This window comes from Lepus europaeus, chromosome 13 (assembly GCF_033115175.1).
Source record: "Lepus europaeus isolate LE1 chromosome 13, mLepTim1.pri, whole genome shotgun sequence".
Taxonomy (NCBI): domain Eukaryota; kingdom Metazoa; phylum Chordata; class Mammalia; order Lagomorpha; family Leporidae; genus Lepus; species Lepus europaeus.
Genome location: NC_084839.1, coordinates 52,670,464 through 52,694,775, shown reverse-complemented (window position 1 = coordinate 52,694,775; position 24,312 = coordinate 52,670,464). Strand labels below are relative to the sequence as shown.

Sequence of the window (24,312 nt, the reverse complement as noted above, 5' to 3'; positions counted from 1 at the left end):
TTCACTTATTTATGCCCTGAAATTTATTACATCATCCCTTCTAAAATCTTGTTTGGTTTGCTCTGGTTTTTCTAAAACCTTTAGATGAAGCAATAGGTTTTTGAGATCTTTCTGCTTTTTGGATGAGGCATTGATTACTATAAACTTTTCCTGTTAGTACTGTTTTCACTAAATCTCATAGGTTGTAGTGTGTTGTATTTCCATTTCCATATTTCAAGAAATACTTTACTTCCTAATTTATTCCTTGATCCAATGATTATTCAGGAATGTTATTTAATTTCCCCATATATGTATAGATTCCATAGTTTTTCTTACTGAGTTCTAGTTTTATTGCATTGTGGTCAGAAAAGATATTTGATATGCCTCAGTTTTTAAAAATATGTTGTTATCTGCCTTGTGATCCATCATATGATCTATTCTGGAGAACATTCCATGAATTGTGAAAAAGAAAGCATGCTCCGCAGTCATTGTATGAAACACCCTTTTTTTTTTATTTTTATTTTTTCAGATAGAGAGAGAAACAGAGAGAAAGGTCTTCCTTCCATTGGTTCACCCCCCAAACGGCTGCCACGGCTGGTGTTGCGCCAATCCGAAGCCAGGAGCCAAGTGCTTTTTCCTGGTCTCCCAGGCGGGTGCAGGGTCCAAGCACTTGGGCCATCCTCCACTGTCTTCCTGGGCCACAGCAGAGAGCTGGACTGGAAGAGGGGCAACCGGGCCAGAACCCAGTGCCCATGTGGATTCCAGCGCCACAGGCGGAGGATTAACCAAGTGAGGCAGGGCGCCGGCCTGAAACAGCCTTTAGATATTGGTTAGATGTAAATTGGTCTAGGGTGCAATTTAACTCTGCTGGTTTCTTCAGTGATTTTGTTTTCATGATCTATCCATTGCTGATAGACTCATACTATAATATAGGAGACTTTCCCCACTATCTCTTTTAAGTCTATTAATATTTGTTTTATATATTAAGCACTCTGGTATTCGGTATATAAATATATACATGTATTTCTTCTTGCTTAAGTGAACCTTTATCAATATGATGACCTTCCTTGTCCTTTTACTGCTTTTCATTTAAAAATCTACTTTATCCAATAGAAGTATGACTATTCATGATTCATTTTGTGTAGAATACGAAATATCTAAATCCCTTCCTTCCCTGAGTAAGCATATCCAGAGGTGAAATGAGTTTGTTCTCAGCAGCATATGGTTGGATTTTATTTATCCATTCACTCTTTGCAATTTGAGATTTAGCCCATTTATATTTAAGGTAATGATTGATAAGCAAAGTCCTACTACTGCCATTTTGATACTTGTTTCCTAGTTTTAGTGTAGTTCCTTGCTTGCTTGCTCTCTTAGAACTTTTCCTTTGTATTTAAGTGATTTTCACTAGTATATTTTCATTCCTTATTAGTTTTGGTAAGTCTGTTATGATTTTCACTTTGTGGTTAACCATGACATTTATGAAAATCTTTTCATTATAACAAGTTATTTTGCAATAATAGCTTTTTAACATTGATTATAAAGATAGGCAAGAAACAAAGGAAGAGATACAAAATACTAAAAATAAAGAACTCTGTATTTGTACTCCACTTCTTCCTACATCTTAACTTTTTGGGAAGCTTTATGTGAAAGGTTGGATGACAGGAAGAGTTCGAGAGTTAGAGCAAGCATAGGGTCTAGATTTTTTGAGATCTTCATCCACTTACTCACTTCCCAAATGGCCACAATAGCCAGGTCTGAACCAGGCCAAACCCTGGAGCTACGGACTCCATCTAGGTCCTTCACTATCTTTTGCTATCTTAATCTTCCCAGGAATGTACACAGGAAGTTAACTACTGGAAGCAGAGTTGCCAGGACTTGAAATGCCCTTGGAAATGGAGTGCTGCCATTGGCAGTGGTACCTTAACCTGCTGCTTCATATCACCAGCCCCCATATTTAAAATTTTTTGATGTCCCATTTAACTATAGTTCTATATTGCTTGTCTCTTCACATATTAACATCATTCCCAACTGTTTTTAGTCTTAGTACTAAAAGCATGGTCGATATACCACGTTTCCAATATTGTCTGCATAGTTAATCTTATCTGTGAGCTTTTTACTTTCTGATGTCTTCTTAGTTCGTAGAACCTCTTTCATTCAAAATTCCTTTACCATTTCTTGTAAGACAGGGTCTGGTGTTAAATTCTCCCATTTCTCTGGCAATATCTTTATCTCTCTTTTATATCCAAGGGCTAGCTTTCTTAGGTATAGAATCTTGATTGGAAGTTTTTCTTGTTTTTCCTTCAGCACTGTCAAAATTACATCTCATTCCCTCCTGGCCCACACACGTTCTGCCGATAAATTGACAATTGGGGAAATTAAGACATGTTTAAATGTTTCTATTCTCATGCAATTTTGAAAATATTTTTATTTCTATCTTTAGAGAGCTTGATTATAGGATGACATGGGGTAGACTTGGTTTGAGTTGAATTTCAGTGGTGATATATCTGGATAATTGTGTATTTTTCCAGGTTTGGGATGTTTTCTCTTCTTACCTCTTTGACTATATCTTTCTCATATCACCTTTAAACTCTAATAGCTTGAGTATTTGCTCTTGTCATGCTGTCACAGAGTTTCTCTAAATTTCCTTTATTCCTCTTTATTCTTTTTTTCTACTTTACTCACCAACAGTTTTTCAAATGGCCAGGTTTGAGCTCACAAATTTTTTCTTCTGTTAGAGCTATTCTGCTATTGATGCCTTCTATCACATTGTTAATTTCTTAATGTAGTTTTTTAATCTCTAGAATTTGACTATTTTGCAATTACTTTCATCTCTCCATTAAATCTCTGTTAGAGTGTTAAATCACTCTATTCCTTTATTATGGAAGTTCATTGAGTTTTCTTAAAAAGTTATTTTGAGTTCTTCACCTGCAGATTTCCAGATGTCATTTGCTATCTGTTTGGTTTCTGGCACATTATTTTGTTTCTCTGGTGAGGGCATGGTTCCCCGAAAGTCCTTTTTCTCCTATGAAGCCATCTGCATATTAAAGTTTCAGGTATTTTTTTCTCCCAGTCTTCATAATCTGGCTTTGTTGTTGTCCTTCTCAAAATTCTAAGCAAATTATTTTCTCTGAGTCATCAGAAATTCTTCTGTTATAGAAATAGGAGGCAACCTAAGTTGATGCTTCTATGAGTCCTCTGTTTTCTCCCAGTTTTAGCACTAAAAAGCACCCCAGTTCCAGGTTGTTGTAAATCTTCAGTTGATGTATTGTTTAAAATGAACTGGGGAAATGCCCAAAAATGAGCACTCCATCCCTTGAAATTTCTCTTGGTAGGCCCAGATAGCTAATCCTAAAGCTACCAATGCTGAAATGCAAGATCACTCTGGTGCCTACAAGCTCATCAAGATCACAACAGCACAGGGATAGGATAAAGAGTCGAACTGCTATGGGCTGCCACTCCTGAGTTGGGATTTACCAGGTGAGCACTGAGTCCCAAGAGGCAGTTCTGAGCTACTGTTCCCACTCTATTTTCTGTGGCTGTAGTCTCACTCCTTGCTGCCTTCCAATGTTGGAAAAGGGGTGGTGGAGGTAGTCCCCTGCATCTCAAATCCACCATAGCCTTTGCAGTCTAGGGGGTGCATGTAAGCCAAAACAAACTCATCCAACCAGGTCAAAGCTCACTGGTCTCCAGCTGACAAAGGACAGGTCTAGAGGCTCCATCTGTGAGCACTGGCCTTGGGATAGATAGCTTTGAGGTCTATTGCTGCTGGGTGTCACTATGGCAGGCCCAACACTGAGCTCCAAGGCACAGGCAGGAGTGGTAGAAAGAAGGGGAAGCCATTGTAATTCATAAACTATACACTGAAAATTTATATTCATTAAATAAAAGTTAAAAAAAAAAAGAATCCCTTGGATACCTGGCCAAGGAAGTTCCAGAGTTCCAAGCTGCAGCTACTTCTCTGAGAGCACACTCTCTGGGGCTCTGTCTAGCATTGGTTTCACCATAGTGAGCCTGGTAGTGGGTTTCACACCTAAGGCCCAGACTTAATTCCAAGAGTGAGAGAAGAAACCTCTCACCAAACAGTATTGCTGGGGGCTGGAGACAGGCATTGACTCAAGCAACTAATTCCTTTGTTTAATGTTTTCTTCTTTTTTTATTTTACTAAAGTGAGGCATTCTTTGTTACCTGGTCTCCTTAGTTGTTGTGAAGATGGTTTGTTGAGTGAATAGCTGTTTAAACTGCTGTCTCTGGGCAGGGGGGTGCAGTGACACTGGAGCATCTTAGCTGCCATCTTGTTAACCCTTCTGACTCATCTCTTGAAATTATTTAATACCACGGGTCAGGAATCAAAACTGTTTATTCCCATGGCAGCAGCAGGCAGTCATTACATGCTGACCGAGGGAACAGTTGTGCCAATTAGGCTGTCAGTATTTTACTTAAAGGCATAGAAATTTACCTGAATTTTCTACTTTGCTTCAAGCATATGTAAATAATGTAAAGGTATTCATTTAAAAGCCAGATGCTGATTGCCAGTCTATCAGCTTCAAGGCTCTGCCAAGATTGGTCAATTCTTCCTTACAATAATCTAAAAAAGTGGTCACATAAAGAGAATGGTGCACTCATTTTGATTGATCCAGTCTGTAATTTAAAATTGGGACAAATGCTAAGTGTAGGAAGCATTATTCCACAATCTCACTAGTGATAGAGAAGTATGTTTTCCCCTTTGTGTCTTAATCATATGTATATATTATGCCTTTCCCCAATGTGTATGCTTCTTAAAGATAATTTTAAGTTTGGCAAATGGCAAAGATTCCCATTTCTGTAGTCCTTCCCTTATAGTATATTTCCTTCTTGTGATTAGTGTTTTAATAGTTAATAATTTAATCTGTATAAATTAAAAAGAATGAGGATTTTATAACCAATTTTAAAATAGTCTTTAGCATCGCTCAATATCATTCTAAATTTTTAACTACATTAGTATAGAGAATGTGCAAATTGAGAGAATGAATATTTAATGTCATTATAAACATTTTAAAAGTCTTTGTTCTATATTTAAGATTACAAATCATCCATATTACTGTTATTATCCCATCACCTAGGAGAAATCCACTCAACTTAGGAAAAACATTTTAAGATGACAAAAATACTGTGAGATTAAATAATTTATTACCATTGCTAAGATGAACACATATACTTGATACTCAATTTTATGTGGAACTTTAAAAAAATAGTTTTAATACAGTATCAAAATTTACACACATATATTGTCAAAAGACCAGTGTCTCTTGTATTAGTTTCTGCAGGCTCTGCTGCCGGCATGAAAACTTGGAGCGTAGGAATACAACAATTTAAGGATGGATGAAAGCTCTTTTATGAGAGAAGGTGTAAATATAGCAAGCAATTTCCCCTTACAGAGTAATAATATTTAAAAAATATAACATTTAAAAAGAATGAGAGGCTTAAACTATAATCCAATTATGATAATTAGAGAGAATTCTATAGTGAATTAATTCATAAATACTTTCTGAAAAGGAAGGTCTGGGTTTTCATCACAGTAACATGTTTTTAAAGTATAACAAAATTCCTTTACATTTCCCCACCAATGACAACTAATACACTGTATAATGAGCCTATTTAAAAATATCTATTATGAATCAAATTTCAATAATTTAGAAGATATTAAAAAACTGGGAATTGTTGCATTCCTACTTTTATAATCTTAAACTACAGTAAAAACGTAGCATTCTGTCACAGGCCTCTTGCACATTCATACAAGAAACTATCATTGCATTTAGATAAACACAAAATACCTATCATAGCATTTCCAATACACACATTCTATTATTATATGTGTATTTTTTATATATACCAAAAATAAAAAACTAAGCAAAGCTAGCACACCTCTTTTCAAACCTCAAGCAATCTGAATAAGAGCTTTTAGTCTCAATAATGAAAGGCATGCGAGAATTTCATAAAATGTTAGCTGTAGTAGGCAAAGAAAGCTTTTCATAAATGCAGTGCAATATTTTAAAGTTTACATAAAGTTTCATAAATTTATAGCATGTCTAGAAACTAAATTGTAGAAATCGACGTCCCACAGCTCAAAACACTTAGAAAAAATTTTTTCTTGTTTTTTAGATGACTGTTAGTATTAACATCAAAGATATACTGAGTGACTATGAAGGTTGATATGTCCCCATGATAAGCATTTGTTTAAAAAAAAAGATATATTGACTTTGATGAATTGAAACAAATGGTATTCTCTGATAAGCACTCTACAAAATCTTGCTACTCTTCTAGATTGGAAGAGAATTGTTGTAGTTTTAGCACCTCAAAAAATTAAACCAAATAATATCTTGCATCCAAATGAATTATGCATTATAAACTAATACTTTGTCTATTGAAGTATAAGAGGTAGGTGCCCAACTCTCAAAACTGAGAAGTTGAAAAACACCTCTTTATTCTTGAACACAACATGGGAGAAAACTCCATCACTATACGCAATGAGCCAACTCTATCGAGACCACTAAGGCTCTACTAGATTCTTCTAACCATGCAGGTTGCCTTACTCTCTTAAACCTGGGGAATTAAAAATGCTTTAGACATAATGAAAATATTGGTACCAAAATGGTAATTGTCAAAGCTACCTTCTTTGAGATGGACTGTTGTGGACACTGAAATGAAACACACAGAATATCAGCTTTTAGGGGAAGTTGTACTAAATATTTTGAGAAGAGATATGTGCAATGTACAATCACTGCATGAGTCTAGGTTGGTGGAAATTCAGTCTTTTTTCTTCTTTTCTTTGTTCTCTGGCAGTGTTGATGTCACATTTGAGTGCTTTTCACATTGGTCCTTTGTACTGGTTTCCTGATAAATGTTGCCTAATTCCAGGACAGGAACCTGCAGCATCTCCAAGTTTCCTCCACACAACCTTGAAAAAAGAAAAAAGCATTTTACTTGTCTTTTTTCTCCCAAGAGATTTGAAACTATGAGAGGGGCAAAAATGGATATGAAGACAAAATATCCAATTGAATGAGCTCAAACATAAAATAAAATGTGATGACAAGTTTCTGAAACACAGGAACTGCTCAAGAGAGAGACTGTCACACCTGGATAGTAACCAGGGCCAAAACTGAACAGTCATGTGCCAACTTACTCTTATATTAGTGGTCCTCAACTCTAACTATACACTAAGCACCTGGGGAACTCTTAATGTAACTCCCTCCTTCAGAAATTGTGATTTTATTGGTGGTGGTGAGGCATAGACATGTTTTAAAAGCTCCCGAAGCAATTCTTAACGTGATGGAAGAATTAAGAACTCCCAAGCAAGATCATCCCAGTTCCTATCTCATACAAACAGCAAAGGATATCAAATTCTTAATCCATTGGAGAAAATGAAGGAGGTTTTAGTCTTCGGCTACTTAATTCTGGAGCTGGTAGTCTATGGTCAGTTACTTATTAAATTCCCTGGATTTCTCCTAGAGTGGGAGACTGACTCATCCATCATGATCCTGAGCTACTAAACAACAGGATCTTTCAGATTTACAAAACAAACCATCCAAATATAGGATGGAAAAAAAAAATCATGGAAGAGATAACATTTATAAACATGTTAAAGATGGGGCCATTTTCAAGGAATGTTATCAATAGGAAACTACTGAATTTGCCAGTAAACTTACACTAACTGGAATACACACAGATATGTTCATACAGAGTAACAGCCATAACCCTTCTGGAGGGTTTCACATGAGAATGTTGGTTAATAAAATTCCACAGGATGTGATGGGGCTCTAACTTGATATAAAACCAGTTTGTTTATTAGTTATTCATAGAATGTGTTTTGTTTTGAAATAGAAATGGATACTACTTTTATCATTACCCATTACCTTTCATGGAAACAGGTAAGGATAGAGGGCTCTGACATCATTTCCAAGCCAGTGGAACTCAGTCTGTTTCAGCAGACACTACTACATGTAAAATGTCCTTTTATACTTGAAGGGAGCATTAGTTACTATGGTCATTAAATATTTGGAAAGGAATGATATCACAATGATCTGTTCATGCTATCCACAAGGGAGGTTAGTAGATTCTTGTTTTCTAATTTGGCTCAAGAAGAACAAACACTGAATCAAGAATTTTTGCTTTTCTAGCCTCTAAACATTGTCTGGTTTAGAAAGAGGATATACTTGAAGCCCTCACACAGATTATAGACACAAAGCACTAGATGGCTAACACTCAAAAGTACATTTCCTTAAGTATGGAACACAGTGGATCTTAACATAACTGTATCACTACATTGTCAAAATCAACTCTCCCAGAAGGCAGAGCTCTGAAATAAACCAAGGATTCCAAAGTAGACATAGTGACTTTTAAACTAAGAAAAGCAAGCTATGAGACTAGTCATGTATTTCAGCTGTCCTCAGGGAATTTACAAGAGCCTACTAAAAACAATATAGATTCATTATTCTTTAAAGGGAAGTATATTTGCGTATCATAGTTTAAGTGGTCACCAACCAATATGATGGTGCTATGGATAATAGTCTCTTCACTATATAGATGGCAACAATTAATCTTCAGGATGAATATCAGAAACTATGGCAAATCTTATATTATCTTAAGCTTTATACTTGCACAACATTATAAAAGCAGATTTTTTCCAATAGGAACTCTGTAATGTTTGCAAGTTTCTAAGAAATTACTTCCTTGAAACCTGCAGTTTTCTTTATTCAGATTCTAAGTATTTCTGATGTTCATATAATGGTGACACAACTGGTATTTTAAACCAACATTTTTCTTGGCTTTTAAATTGTTTCATATAAGTCATTATTTACATTGCTTTTTCATTTATTTTCCTCAAACTTTGGAAATGAAAGATAAAAGTGAACAGTTAGAAAAGATATCCTACATAACATCAATAGGGCAAGATTTCAACATCCTGAAACTATTAAATACTAACAAGAACACTACTGGATGGTGATTTTTGAAGCATTTTTGGAAATATACATGAACAAAAAACTAGTTAAGATCTAATCCAGTAGTGGGTTTCTTCTGGGACAGAGACATCTTTTCTAAGAAAGGAAAAAAGGGCAGATGAAGGAGAAAAACTGTGGGATTTCTTAACAGAAATTCTGAAATTAAACACAGTGGAGTTGGTCTTCTCTAAGACACAGAGGAAAGCAAAGGGAAGTCCCCAGATTCACCACATTTCATAAAATGGAAAGAGGTGGTTGTCAGTGGAAATGGGGGTATAGTCCCAACTTCACTGCTTATTAGAAAGTCTTTTAAATAACTTAATTTCAAGGGAACTTGGTTTCTTAAAAGGGGTGCATGTTGGGGGCTCTTACCCAGAGGTACATTTCTGAGTTGCTCATGGTCTGATGTTCTACTCTTTTGTGGCCACTGATCCCATTTTTGTTATCTAACACCTATTGCTTGAATTTTATTGCTCATCCCATAGTCAACAGATGGAAAGAAACAGGCATTTTTAGCAATTTCACTTGAATTTTAAAATTTATCTGAGGGAAACAGTCAAATTAGCACAGCACACGTTGAACAGTGGTGTGTTTAGGGAATTATGGCATCTAGAACTAGTGATTCCAGGAAAACAGACAACAAAGGATATGCAGGAAAGAAAAATAACTTGAGAAGGGTCACAAAAGAAAAAGCAGCCACGACACAGGTAAGCAGGAGACTAAAACTGTCACCCCAGCAATATAAAATGCCTATGGCATTTATTATGTAACAGTTACTAGAGTCCAGAAACATCAAGAAGGTTGATAAATATATCTGAGAAAAGCTGGTCCTACTATTCCTAAATCTAGTGGGTATTTCTAAGTAATTTTGATAAAGTAGTGAAGAAAAAAAAATCACAGGGTAAAAGTATAAGGCTACCTCAAAAAGTTTATGGAAAATATGTATTGTGAAAAATTATGCACCTAAATATCTTTCAACTCCATTTTTCCATAAACATTTAGAAGTACCCTCTAATACCCCATAAAACCAGTGCTTACAAATGACAGTCTCTACAGTATTCCATTTAGCTCTTTACAGCTTCACAAATTGTGTTCTTAATTAAGTGTATATCCATGCATATCATGCCAAAAATTTAATAAAGGATTAATAAAATCCAAACTATATTAATAATTACACTGGATATGCATCAGGTAAATAGCATTTTTTTCATCTTTTTACTATTTTGCATTCTTCCTGGGTAGATTTCTATTTGTGTAACTGCTTTGAGTTTGGGTCAACCACTGGATGCAAGACATAAAACACACCTATCACATGTATTAAGAAATAAGCCATGTTACCAGGGGAGATATTGACTTCTAATAGTTACAAATAAATCTGAAGAGGCTCTATTTTATTTAGCATCAGTTTTTAAATACTGACCTTTAAAAAACCCTTTTTAAAGATTTCATCAAAATTAGCAGTACATATTTTAGGCAATAAATTCAATACTTGGAAATGTTTATAATTAATTCTGGAATAGATAATTGGCTGATAATCTCTATCCTGAATATTTTGTAACATGATTATTCTGTTAGTAAAACTGTAATAAACCATGCTGAAGATAAGAACAAGGGGAATTGGTTCTATTATCTTCATATAAAACAAAAGCATTTGGTCAGCATTTTAGAAAGCAGGTAACTAAGCTATAATGAGGCTTTCAACACAGAATACACAGTAAAGCACATTAAACTTACATTGCACATTTCTCTGACTATAGCTTTTTCTGTCTCACTAAGGTCATGTTCATACTCTTTACCCTGTTGACGATCTATAGTTTCCTGAACATCCAAGACCTGGATTTGTTGAAAAACAAAAGCAAATTTCACATGAAAGAAACAAACTTGTTAGTTATGATAAAACCATCAAGGAACTCCACTTTGTAAAATCTTTACTTTTCTCCATGTCTGCACATCAGAATGGATTAGCATATAGCAAGACCTTTTAAAAAGCAGTTGATTGTCCTGAAACTTATCTGGAACGGATTCGATGACATTTTTGGATAGCCACTAAAAGCAATCCATTGCATCACTAATAACCAATTGAATTCAATCATGTGTAAAATAATTAGGTGCATTTAATTTGGTTATTAAGATAGTCTAATAACCAGTAGATACTCAATAAATCTCACTCCATTATGGTAAGCAATGTCGTTAATCATATGTGTCAAACAGTCCAAATGATATGTAGACATGGCCTATAGAAAAGATGACTAACAAATGATGATAGTGACAGGTAGAACTAGTCAGAACCCAAGAATACGCCCCAACTACTGACCTCACAGTTCCTGCCTGTACAGCTACTGGGGCCTGAGGCAGAGATGGCTCTTTCACAGTAGCAGAGAGAAATATTGGCATTTTATACAAAAAACATGTGAGCTACTTTAAATATTTTTCATTGAGCTTTGAATCTCTGGACATTGCTCTAAACAATTTTAGAAGTCCATGTTCCACTCAACTAAATTATCCCTAAATGGATACTTTCTATAATAGGAAGAGGGGCAAAACTTTGGCTTTGAGAAACCGGAGTATTAATGTAGCAAAAATATTTGTGTCTTAAGAGCTTCTAGAGAGCTCACACAGCTAAACTACTTACTGTTCTATTGACCTCGTGGTCAATGCTGATGCTGATGACTAAAACTTTCCCCTTAGAATTTGTTCCAATAGACAACTGGACCAAAAGAAGCAAATTAAATACCTATTTGAAGTGGGAGCTTTGTGTCAAGTTCATAGATACCAAGACTGACCACAGTTTAATCCTGCAGTGCATAATCTAATTGATAAACTGCTCTCTCATTCAGAACTCTTAGCCATTATTAACAGAGAGGCATCACTTCCTCAAAGTCAGGATAGCTCATTTTACAGCCAATTCACAAGTGTTACATACTTAGAGGAAATCAGTGTCTGCACTCAGTGAATATTCATAGAAAACTTAAAGAGCTCCTTAAACAAGCTCATTTTCTTGCAGATTTGATTTGTAATACATCACAAGTATGTACTTCAAATCTGATAATTTCAAAATGAAAGGAAGCTCCTGAAAGGAAGCTCCAATTAATAGTTACCATGAATTTTAAAGCCACAAGAAATATGGCATCAATTCAAAGGAGCTAACTTCTCCCTCTGACTTACGTTTCCTCAAAACCCATGACCATCAAGTTTGTCAAAGCCTAGAGGAAAGTGAGAAACTGAGCCAGTTTGATTTATCCATTTCTAAACAGAATAGTGTTATTATATAAATCAACTCAAGATAGGTAGCTTTAAAGAACAATGTGTCAAGTGGCCCCATTTTGTTTTACACTGAGATCCTCCTAAGATACTTTTCTCAACGATTATGTTTGCACATATTTCCATTTCATGGCACAATTAACTTATGGAAGCAAACACATTTTACAGTGGAGAGCCCCTAGTTATCCAATAAAGATACTCAATTGCTCAGTATCACCCATCTGCCAACCAAGGACACTTTTCTGATTATAACATATTATCTGATCCTCTTGAGATAAAATTTCATATGAAAATTAGAGAATGAATTAGGACAAAAATTGAGCTTTTCCTTGCCCTACCTCCCTGTGGGCGACATTAACAGTTGTATTGAGAAATGAGGGGAAGTTTCCACTGCAACTCCCTATGTCCCATCAGATTCAAAGGACACATGCCACTTAAAAACTCAACAGGCTGCAATTGCTTTCAAAAATCTTTAGTGGTAACAAAGCATTGCTTTTGGAGTATGTGCAGACACTATAATACTACAATATTAAAGCCATTTTCTGATTCATTTTCCACTTCTAAAGTGCTTTTCGGATAGCTAATGCCCGATTCATGCTAAATTTCATACAAATACTATTGCACTGGTTCACTAGTGGGTGAACCAACGTGTACCAGGTGCAGAGCAGTGCCCACACTGTTTGTGCCTTCCCACGGATTCCTCTCATTCAATCTGAATTGTCCCAACCCAGACAGGAAATGCCAAGTGCATGGCCACTGGCCAACAGCATGGTCCTACCTTCCCTCATCAACAGTCAACGTTTTGAGAATGTTAAAGCATTTTACAAAAACTAAAGCAAAGTATATTAAGGGAGCTAAATTTTCTGTTAAAACTAAATCCTCACAAAATCAAACATATTGGGGTTCCCATCTATTTATTTGCTTTATATATGTCAAGGAAAGTGTAGGCCACTCTAAAGTATATCTTTATTCTGATAAATCATTCTGAAACTGAAACCATTTGAAGAAAGGTTGTGAAATGCATGTGGCAAAAGCAGAACTGAGGCACTCTACCCACTTTACAGCTCAAAAGGGTACACAAGACCACAGGTAACAAAGGTAAATCTAAAGGACAATGTTTCATGCTTAGGAATTGATAAATTTCTAGTAGCTGGCTCAAGTTCCAGGATGGTTATTACCAGGATCAGTTTCTCCTCTTAGGTAAACAAATAATGTAAATATTTGCCTATTAATTTTAGGTATAGCACTGATTGAGAAGTTAATTATTGGTTAAAATTGATAAATGACAGTCAAGATTTCTATAAAATCATTGCATAATCTGAACTAAAGGCCAAAATTAAATGGTCTTTATGTATTAGACCATGAATTCTTTCCTAATACTCTATATAAAACAGCAAAAATTGAAAACTTAATTTAGTAAAGGAAGGTAGGTTTTATTTTCAGTACTTTAAGTTGCATAGTATACTTCCATTGCATAAAGAAAGACACAATGTCCTTCTTTATTTTGACCAACTATTAATTCCCTACATTTGAAGACATCCATGCTACAAACATTGCACAAAATTTACCTCTAACAATATTTTACATACAGGGATACACATGCATGTCAGACTTGAACTTCAATGCAGATCACTATGAATCACATTACTCAAAACAAAAATGATAAAACTAGAGAGGCACCCATAAGTACTCGAGCTCACTTTTTTAAAAAACAAAAATCATACTTTACAAATTAAGATAAAAATGTTACACCATACGAGGTCAAAAAAAATAAAGCATCTATGGATAAAGAAAGACTGTGAAGACTACCAGACTACAGCAAACAAGCCACGACACAACTGAAGTTCTGGATAAATGGTTGCACACAGTTGGTTACCTTAAGAGAATGTACCACAGGTTCAGGCTGCTGAGAAGGTGTGGTATGTCCACTGAAGCTAGCAGGAGAGTTGGGTGAACTGTTATTCCCATCAGCCCCTGATGACAACCTAAAAGAACCCTTAGTAGAAAATCAACAACTTTGTTATTAAAACAAAAGTCGTTTAAAACTATATAGATGTCATTCAATATTCAGTTTCACTGCCAAATGACAATGAGTCATTTTGTTACTTTTTTCTAGACTGTCCTGCAATGCTATTAACCTGTTAAGTGGAATACACTTGCTGCTTGACTGGCAAAAACCTTAACCAAAAGTCATCTCTATGCATGTCCAGATGTCATCTCTGATTTACCAAAGAACAATCTCCCAAAGGGAATGGCCATTAAGAATATTTCAAGAGTGATTTTTGAAACTTAAAGATACTCAAGGATGGGGAATATTTGAGTTACACCACAGCTGAGTTAAACATGCTCACTCAGCAAGCCAAATGCCATATTCCATATGTATCAGAAAATGCAGACGCATCACATCCTTGCATTGTTACAAAACTCTTAAGAAAAAAAGACCTACAGTAGGGCATTTTCCAAGGAGATTTAACCAAATTTGACATTAAACAATTCTTCATTTTCTGGCCATTTAAAAAAATGAAACAAAATATACAAATTACCTATGTTTCTCCTAGTGATTCTTCAACTTAATTGGTAAGAAATCAGAACTCAAGTGTGATCAGTTAGACCTTTGTGTACAGGGGACTGTACTTTTTCAACAGGTTGCTTGGGGAAAGATGATGGATCAGTGTGGTGGGGAGGATACTAGTCACCAACTCTTCCAGAAATAGCAATCAAACTGGATTTTTTCCAAACCAGCTTTTACGTAAATCATTATACTCAGAGACACAGAGATTTTATCCACAGATTTTTCTCCTAATAGAGTAGCAACTGCTTTGTTGGAACTGACTCCATCAATCCAATCCCCTAAGTAGGAGCCACTGAAGGTATATCACTAAGGGAGAAACAACAATGGCTTGGGATATGAATTTGAACTTTTACAATGTACACGTGGGGAATGAGAGGGAAGTGCTGCATACAGCAACAGTTACAGGTATGGTTTGTATGTAAACCATGCTATTTATAAAATTACAATCAACATTCATTTTTAAGGAGACAATTATTGATTCACTTTGGAAAATTTTCTCCCTTCTCTTGTTGCTGTCATTTCTTGTTCAATCAAGTCCCGCCCTGCTCCGCACTCAGGTGGAATGAAACTTCTTCAGCTTCTGTCCTCCCTTACTACTAACAAAGTAATAGCAACTGGTGGCATAGGATGGCTGATCATAACCGTCCCAATGACAAGATCTACTTTCTGGAATTTCTAACTCAGATCCAGCCAGACATCATAATGCCTGATGCAGATAACTAAGGGAAAATGTTTTAAGATGCTAAAGGGGGAGGCACTTTCTCCTGCCCCTACTGTCCAAGTGTGAACAGCTTCTTCCTCTGTAGAGATCAAATTGTACCAAAACTCAGAAGATACAAAGGAAACTCTTCTTTTTCTTTACTGGACCCATCCTTATGAACTCTTGCACAGACTTCTGAGTTTTCACAGAATGCACTTCAGCCCTCTCATTTAAGACCCAGGAGGGCAGCACCATTTTCCCTCTGACTGGTCATCTACTTCAGAAGCCAATAATCCTTCCCCTCTGGACTGTGCTCCATCCAGTTCTTCCTTCCCTTTCTATACAGCCTTTCTGTTGTCAAAGTTTCCTTCGCAAATTTGGCAAAACAGCAGGCGTATCAATGCTAGCATGTCTTAGTTTGGTCACGGGGCCTCTATCTTTCAGGGTGGAGAATTTCTAAGATCAATGTAAACAGCCTCTTTAAACCAAGTCATCTGGGCAATTTTGTATTGTTTGTATTTAAGGAGAGTCCTGTTTTGGCCACACTTACTCATAAAAAAAAAGACACTCATTTATTCAAGTAGTATCTTAAAAGGCTACAATAGGCTCTTTCTTGGAATATACAGTGTGTGTGTGGGGGGGAGGGGGATTAAATTTCTATTTCTAATTAGCATTAACAGTTAATTAGGACTAGAGATCAACCAGAAAATTAAAGTTTTTTACTTTATGCTTTTTGTGAACTGCAGACATGATCAAATGCTTGACTGGTAAAGTTTAGCACTAACAAGTGCTATATAGTTTCCTAGAACAAAAGAATCCAGCACCTCATTTTATTAGACCTCATCTAGTGCCATAGAATGAAAAGTTTGGTTTTAATGTGCTCAGTAGAATAATACCAATATTTAGGGAATTATTTAGGTTCAGTTGGCATGTACTCTGAATTGACTAAAACATTTTCACTGAACACCAAATGATCTTGAACAGTACCTTTGAGTTTATTTCAATAATATTAAGCCCATTTATTTAAATTGTTCTTGGCTGACTCAGGAGAGAGGAAGTTTAAAAAGAGGAAAATTCTTAACAGGACTGGAGAAGTGGACTCCCAATTTGAGTTTTTTTTTTTTTTTAATATTTGTTTGAGACAGCACATTTTAAATTTTCATTGTCAGAGGCTTATTAGCTCCACTAAATAGAGTTCGACAAATAAAATGTAAACAGACCCTAACACACTGAATGTGCCTGATACCACCTGATCTTAGAACCTAAGCAGGGTCAGGCCAGGTTAATACTTGGATAGGAGTTATTTTCAAGCTACACATGACCACATGTACCACCTCTTGGAAAAGACAAGGTATAATTTTCTAGGCTGTTCTAGATACATCTGAGGGTGTTAATTTTCATGGTCACTGACCTTATATATTTCTTTTCATAAAAGGTCCAGGGTACCTTTGTTCTTCTCTCCATTTGGAGTTGCTCAACTTTAACCTCCAGGTTCAGGAAAAAGGACACTGAAGACTAATGTCAAGGAGGTCAAAGTCTCTCCTCCTCCCATCCTTCCTCCCCAGAGTCAGACATCCAGCAACTGTCTTTCGTGTAAATGGCCTTATTCTCTCCCCCACCCAGCATAACTGTTTCCTCTAACAACAGAAGCCATCTGGTTATGCAGCCAAGTGCAGCCAGCTGACTCCTCTTCACTCACCGGCAGAGTGGGCAGGCATCGTCCTATTCCTCGGCACCCTTGCCACCACTGCAAGACCCGCCGGGCTCTGGGCCCCCAGCCTTTCTCCATATTTGAGCTGTTTCTAGTTGGAGGTTGCCTTCTATTCTGGGTGGCCTTATATTTGGAACAACATGGTACAATCACTCAGAAAAATACTGTTTCCCAAGTCTCAATAAAGCAGATAGAACAAGAAGCTTAATGAAATGAACCACAATGACCACAATGGCAAGCTGTAACATGCACCTGTCACTAGGGGAAAAATAAAAACAATCCACAGTCCTATAGATTAGAGCTAATACTCTTTTTCAGATTTTGGCAAAAGTATGACTGTATTCTCAAGCTATCAAAAAGTGTACTTGACAAAATTACCAAAAAAAAAAAAAAAAAAAAAAAAGTGAAGTCATTTAAACAAGTTTGATTCATGGACTTTACCTGTGAGAAAGAGAATTACCATGGTCTTCCAAGTATTTACACTGTAACTTCCGAACTTAAACAATTTGAAATAGAATTTTGAACACTATGCCCTTTTGTTTTTAAGAAATGCAAGTTGGGTGTATACATATATATAATAAATATATATAAAGTATATATATACACATATATATAATCTCCAAGAATACTGAGAAAAATGATACTGCATCAAATTCTCAACTAAATTTCTACACTTCAGTATGGAATGAACTAATTATTATTGTGCATAGGAAACCTAATACTTATCAAAATTTCTGTTAGCTCTACACTGTCTGCACTCACTGATATAACATCACTGAGATAAAAATGCAAAAAATTCCCTAAATTTCATCTTTTTCTGTGACCAAATGTTTATTCCTATTAAAATGATCAAAAGCAAAATATACTTATCCGAACATGACTTTCCATTCCTGCCAAGTTTCAGTAATACCTTTAACTATGAACTGTGTCTCCAGGATTAAGAACATAAAAAGTATTATGGAAATTTCAAAAAATGGTCCAAAAATTCCAGAGACTAAATGTAGAGGTTAATTTTAAGAGACTGTAATTGAAAACGTAATGTTTTAGTTGTGGCCGATTTATTTTCCTGGAAGTTAGTTCTCTATTGTAAATATCACTGGTCTAATTTTCAGTCTTCTGTAACTTATGTAGGCTAACCAATAAAGAAAATGTGCCATATCCTGCATAAAAATGAGAAGCAATGATGTCTAGCTCCTGATACCCATGAAACTCTTCTGCATTTGTGAAATCAGCACCATTTACCTACTAAATAAAGATGACATACTCTATTTTCACAAACATACAGAATCATTCAATTTTCATTATAGCCCAAATGTAAATGTAACAATGCAAAACTAATTTTCAACATTTCCCTATTGGTAATTATTTTACAAGTGTCTCTTTCCATAATCAAAAGAGTTGTATCCAACAGTTTATAATACAGTGTATAGATACAGGTGGCTTAAAATTCACCTCTTTCCAGTATCTTCACCTTTGTATTTCTGAGTTATGCAAATTGTTATAGTAACTTTTTATAAATCAGAAAATTTTTCATCCTAGATTGGGTTCTTTTCCATGATTTATGCAATTTTCTGACCTTATGTGTTTCAGATTCAACAACCAGCACAGGAATTCCTACTTTCATATCTTCATTAATCTGTGATAAGATCATAATGCTCCATTGTAACAAAATTTACTACCATACCCCGAAAATCTAAGGTAAAAAACAGATTTATGGTAAAATGATTATTAATTCATGAATTAAACAACACTGGTACAAGATGAAGCTATTGTGATTGCCTATGCTATTTCATGTTTTAGTTATAGTTATTTTTCGTAAAATTCACACTGGAAGTTTCCATTTTATTTTCCATACAGAATGACATTTTTAAAAAATAACGAGAACATCCTGGTTTATTTTATTTTATTTTTTTGCTTTGGCATATGAAGTAAAATAAAAGCAAAAAAATCTTGTGTTTTAACTATTTTTGAGATTTTCAAAATATGTTCTTTTTGTAATAAAGTGAATATAGTTCTTCTTCACCAACAACAACTCTACATTCTTTAAATATTCCCACTATTATAAATTCTGATGAGATTCATAGGTATTTCTTTCCAAAAAAGAAAAAAGACACTATTCACAACCATAACATAATGTTTCTCTTCACAAGGGTATATAGGGGTCTTATCCAGCCCACCCTTTTTTTTTTTTTTTAATTATTCATTTGAAAGTCAGAGTTAGAGGCAGAAGCAGGGAGAGACCGAAATCATCCACCTGCTGGTTCACTCCTTGAATGGCCGCTGAAGCTGAGCCCATCTGAAGCCAGGAGCTTCTTCTGGGTCTCCCATGTGGGTGCAGGGGTGCAGGGGTCCAAGCACTTGGGCCATCTTCCACTGCTTTCCCAGGCTATAAGCAGGGAGCTGGATTGGAAGTGGAGAAGCTGGGACTTGAACCAGTGTCTATATGGTGTGCTGGCACTGCAGGTGGTGGCTTTACCCGCCAAGCCACAGTGCCAGTCCCGCCCCTTTTTACCCTGATCTTTATTCATCTTATAAGCAAGAATGGCCAATAAAAGAACAGTCTTCAAAGCAGAGCAAAATTCAGAGGGAACTTGAAGTTTACATTTTCCACCTCTCAGAGCTGTTGTTTCATTAGTGTTATTATTTGAACAGGATTTTGTTCCCCAAACTCATACAGATGTTTAAACCCTAAAGTCTTATATTAATGGTTAACAGAGTAATGGTTGATATTAAGGGTAGATGCTTAGTTCAATTATGGGTACTTATTTGATTATGAAACCTTTCAAACACGGACAGGATTGGATGGGATTACTGTATTACAGTGAAACCCCAATTGAATCACGCTGGCTTTATGAGACGAGGCAACAAGGATGGTATCTGAAGAATGGCTCCCTGGTTCCGGGCTTGCCATATGATCCTTGCTCCTCCTGTGCTTTGCCCTATTCAGATGCCAGACTATATATAAGACTGCCTGGTTTTTAATTATGAAAATCCAAAACTGTAAGCTGAAATGAACTTTATGGCTTCCTAAGTATTTTAGCTGGAGTACTGAAAAGCTGACTAATGCAGTTAGCTAACCTAACTACCCAAGTTGAACAATTACCTAGCTTTATGAAGAAGAAAGAAATAGCCACATAGAACTGGGTTCCATGTGACATTTAGTCATCTACTTGTCATTAAATTGGGATTGTTTTTGAAATTTATAAAATTATCCAAGATTTACATTCCTCTATATAATTCCCATACTTAATTATGCAGTGTGCATCAGTAACAAAATATATATATATACTGGTAGGTAGACAAGTAAAAGTCAAGAATTAAGAACCGGGGCCAGCGTTGTGGCATAGCAGGTAAAGTCACCACCTGGGATACTGGCATCCTGGCTAGCTCCACTTCTGATCCAGCTCCCTGCTATACACCTGGGAAAGCAGTGGAAGATGGCCCAAGTGCTTGGGCCCCTGCACTCACATGGGAGACCCAGAAGAAGCTCCTGGCTTAAGCCTGGCCCAGCCCAGACCATTGCAGCCATCTGGGGAGTGAACCAGTGGATGGAAGATCTCTGTCTCTCCCTTTCTGCCTTTCAAATAAATAATTTTTTTTTTTTTTTTTGGACAGGTAGAGTGGAGAGTGAGAGAGAGACAGGGAGGAAGGTCTTCCTTTACCATTGGTTCACCCTCCAATGGCCGCTACAGCTGGCACACCGCGCTGATCCGAAGCCAGGAGCCAGGTGCTTCTCCTGGTCTCCCATGCGGGTGCAGGGCCCAAGCACTTGGGCCATCCTCCACTGCCTTCCCAGGCCACAGCAGAGAGCTGGCCTGGAAGAGGGGCAACCGGGACAGAATCCGGCGATCTGACTGGGACTAGAACCTGGTGTGCCGGCGCCGCAGGCGGAGGATTAGCCTAGTGAGCCATGGCGCTGGCCTAAAACAAAAAATCTTGACTTTGCTGGCCTAAAATAAATCTTAAGAAAAAAAAAAAGTTACAGTGCAATTGTATGCTACTCCACAGTTTTTATTCCTTCAAAATTCTGAAAACCTTTCTAAGAAGGATACTGCATAGTTTTATGTAAAATAAAGTAACTGTGAAATCTGTGAGGAAGAAAGAAAAATGAAAGCAAAGTCCCAAGAGGAAGGGAAAAGACACAATCCAGGCTGTGCTCAGGCCACCACAGTCAACCTCTGATATCATACACAACAGTTCCTTTGGATGGGGCAGCCATTCAGCCCAATGGGTAAGATGCCCATGTCCCACATGGGAATACCTAAGTTCAATTCCCAGCTCTGGCTCTTGATTCCAGCTTCCCGCTAACGCAGACGCGTGAAGGTAGTGAAAACCTGCTCCAGTAATTGGGTTCATACCACACTAGATTTAGACCTGGGTTGATTCACAAGCTCCTTGTTTCAGCCCCAACTATTGTGGGCATTTGGAAAGTTAGCCAACAGATGAGAGAGGATGTCATAGTTTCTTTGAGAGGCTGCAAATGGGCAATATACAATAAAATTTGTGGGGGATGTCACTGTGGCATAGTCACATAGCCACTGCCTGCAATGCCAGCATCCCATATGGGCAGGCTTTTCCACTTCCAATCCAGCTCCTTGCTGGGGTGCCTGGGAAAGCAGCAGAAGATGGCACAATATTTGGGTCCCTGCACCCACGCTGGAGACCCACATGAAGCTCCTGGCTTCTGCCTGGCCCAGCCCTGGCCATTGCAGCATTTGGGAAGTCAATCAGCAAATGGAAGATCTGTCTCTCCCTCTAACACTGACTTTCAAATAAATCTTTAAAAATAAAATTTTTGAAGAACTGTTTCTCTTGGAAAATTGATAGAAGAAAAAATTATCAAGTATATTCATTGGAAACTGTGGGTAATAAGGAATTGGAAAATAAAAAAAGTGACCTCTGCTTAAGCTAAGAGATTATGAGTCAGTCTGATCTGGGGACTTGACTTTGCTGACTTTCAAAGGAAGAAGAAATGGGCAGATTAATTCTCACACAGGCCTTCATAGGAGCATGGCATGAGCCAGAGCCTGTAGTGTCGGCACTTGTAGGAATTAGAGGCAGGATGGTTCTCTCTTCACCTGTGTGCTTAAATTTAAATTCAACCTGGGAGTTTAAAACAACACTACATCGCCAACATTTTGCCCTCAAACTATGACTATTCCAATAGTAAACAGCTCTCATCTATTTACTTAAATACATACCAGGTTCCATAAGAGAACAGTTTCTCTTGCCTCTCTCAGTGGGTTCTATATATAAATGAAGGAAACAAAACCTATTTTGCAAAAAAAAAAAAATACACAATTTATCTTTTTAATCAGTCATACTTTGCTCAAATCAGTGTATCCAAAAAGTGTAATTGTTCATTAATAGGAATAATGAAAAACACTAACATATCATTACATGTTGTAAAAACACAAATCACAAAAGTATGACCACTCAATTTGATTGTGATCTCTGTGATGGAAAAAATTCAACTATAGACCTGCTAGAAAAATTCTTTACAATGTTTCTTTTAGTATTAGAGCCAAAGTAAATGTAAGTTTAAAATAAAAATGCTTCCTGTTTGTTTTTTTTTTTTTTCTACTCGGGAATAATGGAAGATAGATAAATAGTATTCTTACTAATATACAGAGATATATATGTGTGTAAATGAGTGTTTATTTTCAATTAACTAAAGTCACATTCATAAAGTAATATTATAGAGACATATAAAATGTAGGTTTCCCACTTGGGTGTAAATCAGATGTAATGAATGTGTAACTAATTTTAGAGCCCAACCCTTTTACCTATTATGGGAAGACAAGTATGGAATCTTAAAAATTGATCAGCTTAGGTGGTTTCCTATTAGTTCAAGACGTTAAATTTTTTTTTAAGTCCTGAAGCTTGGTCAAACTATCATACAGTGCCTCTTACCTCATTAGAATGCATGGCTACTTTAGGAAGGAGAGGAGATGGATTCAGTCTTTGCTTATTAGAGGGCATGAACAGATGTTTTGCTTAATATCATTAGGAAAATAATATTTTGTTCAGTTTGGCCAATCCTCATGCTGACATATTGAAGAAATGCACTAGCACATAAATAGAAGCTCAGATTAGAAAAGACTTGAAAGGTCACCTTGCAAATCCCTTCCAAGTGATTCCTGTGCATAGACTTAGAAGTGCTGGAGATTTCTGATTTGCTATAATGATAAATTATTTAGTTAGCCATATTAATAGAAAAGTGCATTTCTCATTTAAATTAATAAAGAATATTTTCAATACTGCTTAAATATTAAATAATTTTCTGTACTTACAGATATTAATATATTTATTCACTTGAAAATTTACTAAGCATCTACCAGAAGCAATGCCATATAGTTACCTATCTTAACAAATTTTGTTGGAGAAACACAGTGAGTTCAAATCATGTATGTTAGAGTCACACAGCCTGGGTTTAGATTCTTTATCTGACATAAACTGGGACTTCGGGCAAGCCATAGTACCACTCTATGCCTCAGTTTTCTTACCTATAAAATGTGGATAAAAATGGTACACTCCATGGGTTTAGTAAGAAAAGAGTTATAAAAACAGTGCTTGGGTTGCAAAAGAGCTCTCTAAGTATTTACTGTCACTATCATGAATGTTTTTGTTTTGCTTGTCAACACATTTTATAACTTGTCAGTTTACTTCCCCATGTTTTTTAGAGCAGTAGTCTTCAACCAGAGATCTGGCCCTGCAGGAGGGACATTTGGCAAATAAGTCTACAGATATTTTTAGTTGTCAAAGCTGGTTGTTTCTGGTGGTATTTTGTGGATACAGGCCAAGGATACTGCTAAACATTGCATAACATGCAAGACAGTTCCCTCACACAACAAAGAATTACCCAGCCTACAGAGTCCTTGATTTAAAAGTTGAGAAACCTTGATTTACAGAAAAAGAACTATGTTGGAAAATTGCAAAGCAAACTCTCATGACAGCCCCATAGCAGATGATTTAAATGGAAATTGCCTGAACTTCAGTCCCTATGTGTTCTAAGGGTAAAGGCAAGATACGGAATGCATGCACCCCAAAATAGGAAACTCCTCTTTTTAACAAAAGGATTAGACGTACTCAAAACATTCTATTGCAACAACAA

At 36.4% G+C, this 24,312-nt stretch overlaps 1 protein-coding gene and 1 long non-coding RNA gene across 7 annotated transcripts in view; one reads left to right on the top strand and one right to left on the bottom strand.

Annotated features, from left to right (window-relative positions):
- LOC133772166 (uncharacterized) overlaps positions 1-18,938 on the top strand; it is a 101,550-nt gene extending 82,612 nt beyond the window's left edge. Inside the window, exon 3 of the long non-coding RNA XR_009867757.1 lies at positions 18,789-18,938. This is a non-coding gene — a long non-coding RNA (uncharacterized LOC133772166). The remainder of the gene's footprint in view (positions 1-18,788) is intronic.
- Positions 5,979-24,312, bottom strand: part of CCDC85A (coiled-coil domain containing 85A) — a 221,365-nt gene continuing 203,031 nt past the window's right edge. For 2 of the 6 annotated variants that reach the window (XM_062208675.1, XM_062208676.1), the window contains one exon: positions 5,979-6,913. In XM_062208675.1, the coding sequence (XP_062064659.1) occupies positions 6,824-6,913 (90 nt within the window). In that variant the 3' untranslated portion in view covers positions 5,979-6,823. Of the gene's footprint in view, positions 6,914-10,688; positions 10,788-14,091; positions 14,212-17,186; positions 17,322-24,312 lie in introns of all 6 variants that reach the window. The other 4 variants (XM_062208671.1, XM_062208672.1, XM_062208673.1 and 1 more) reach the window with 4 other exon arrangements.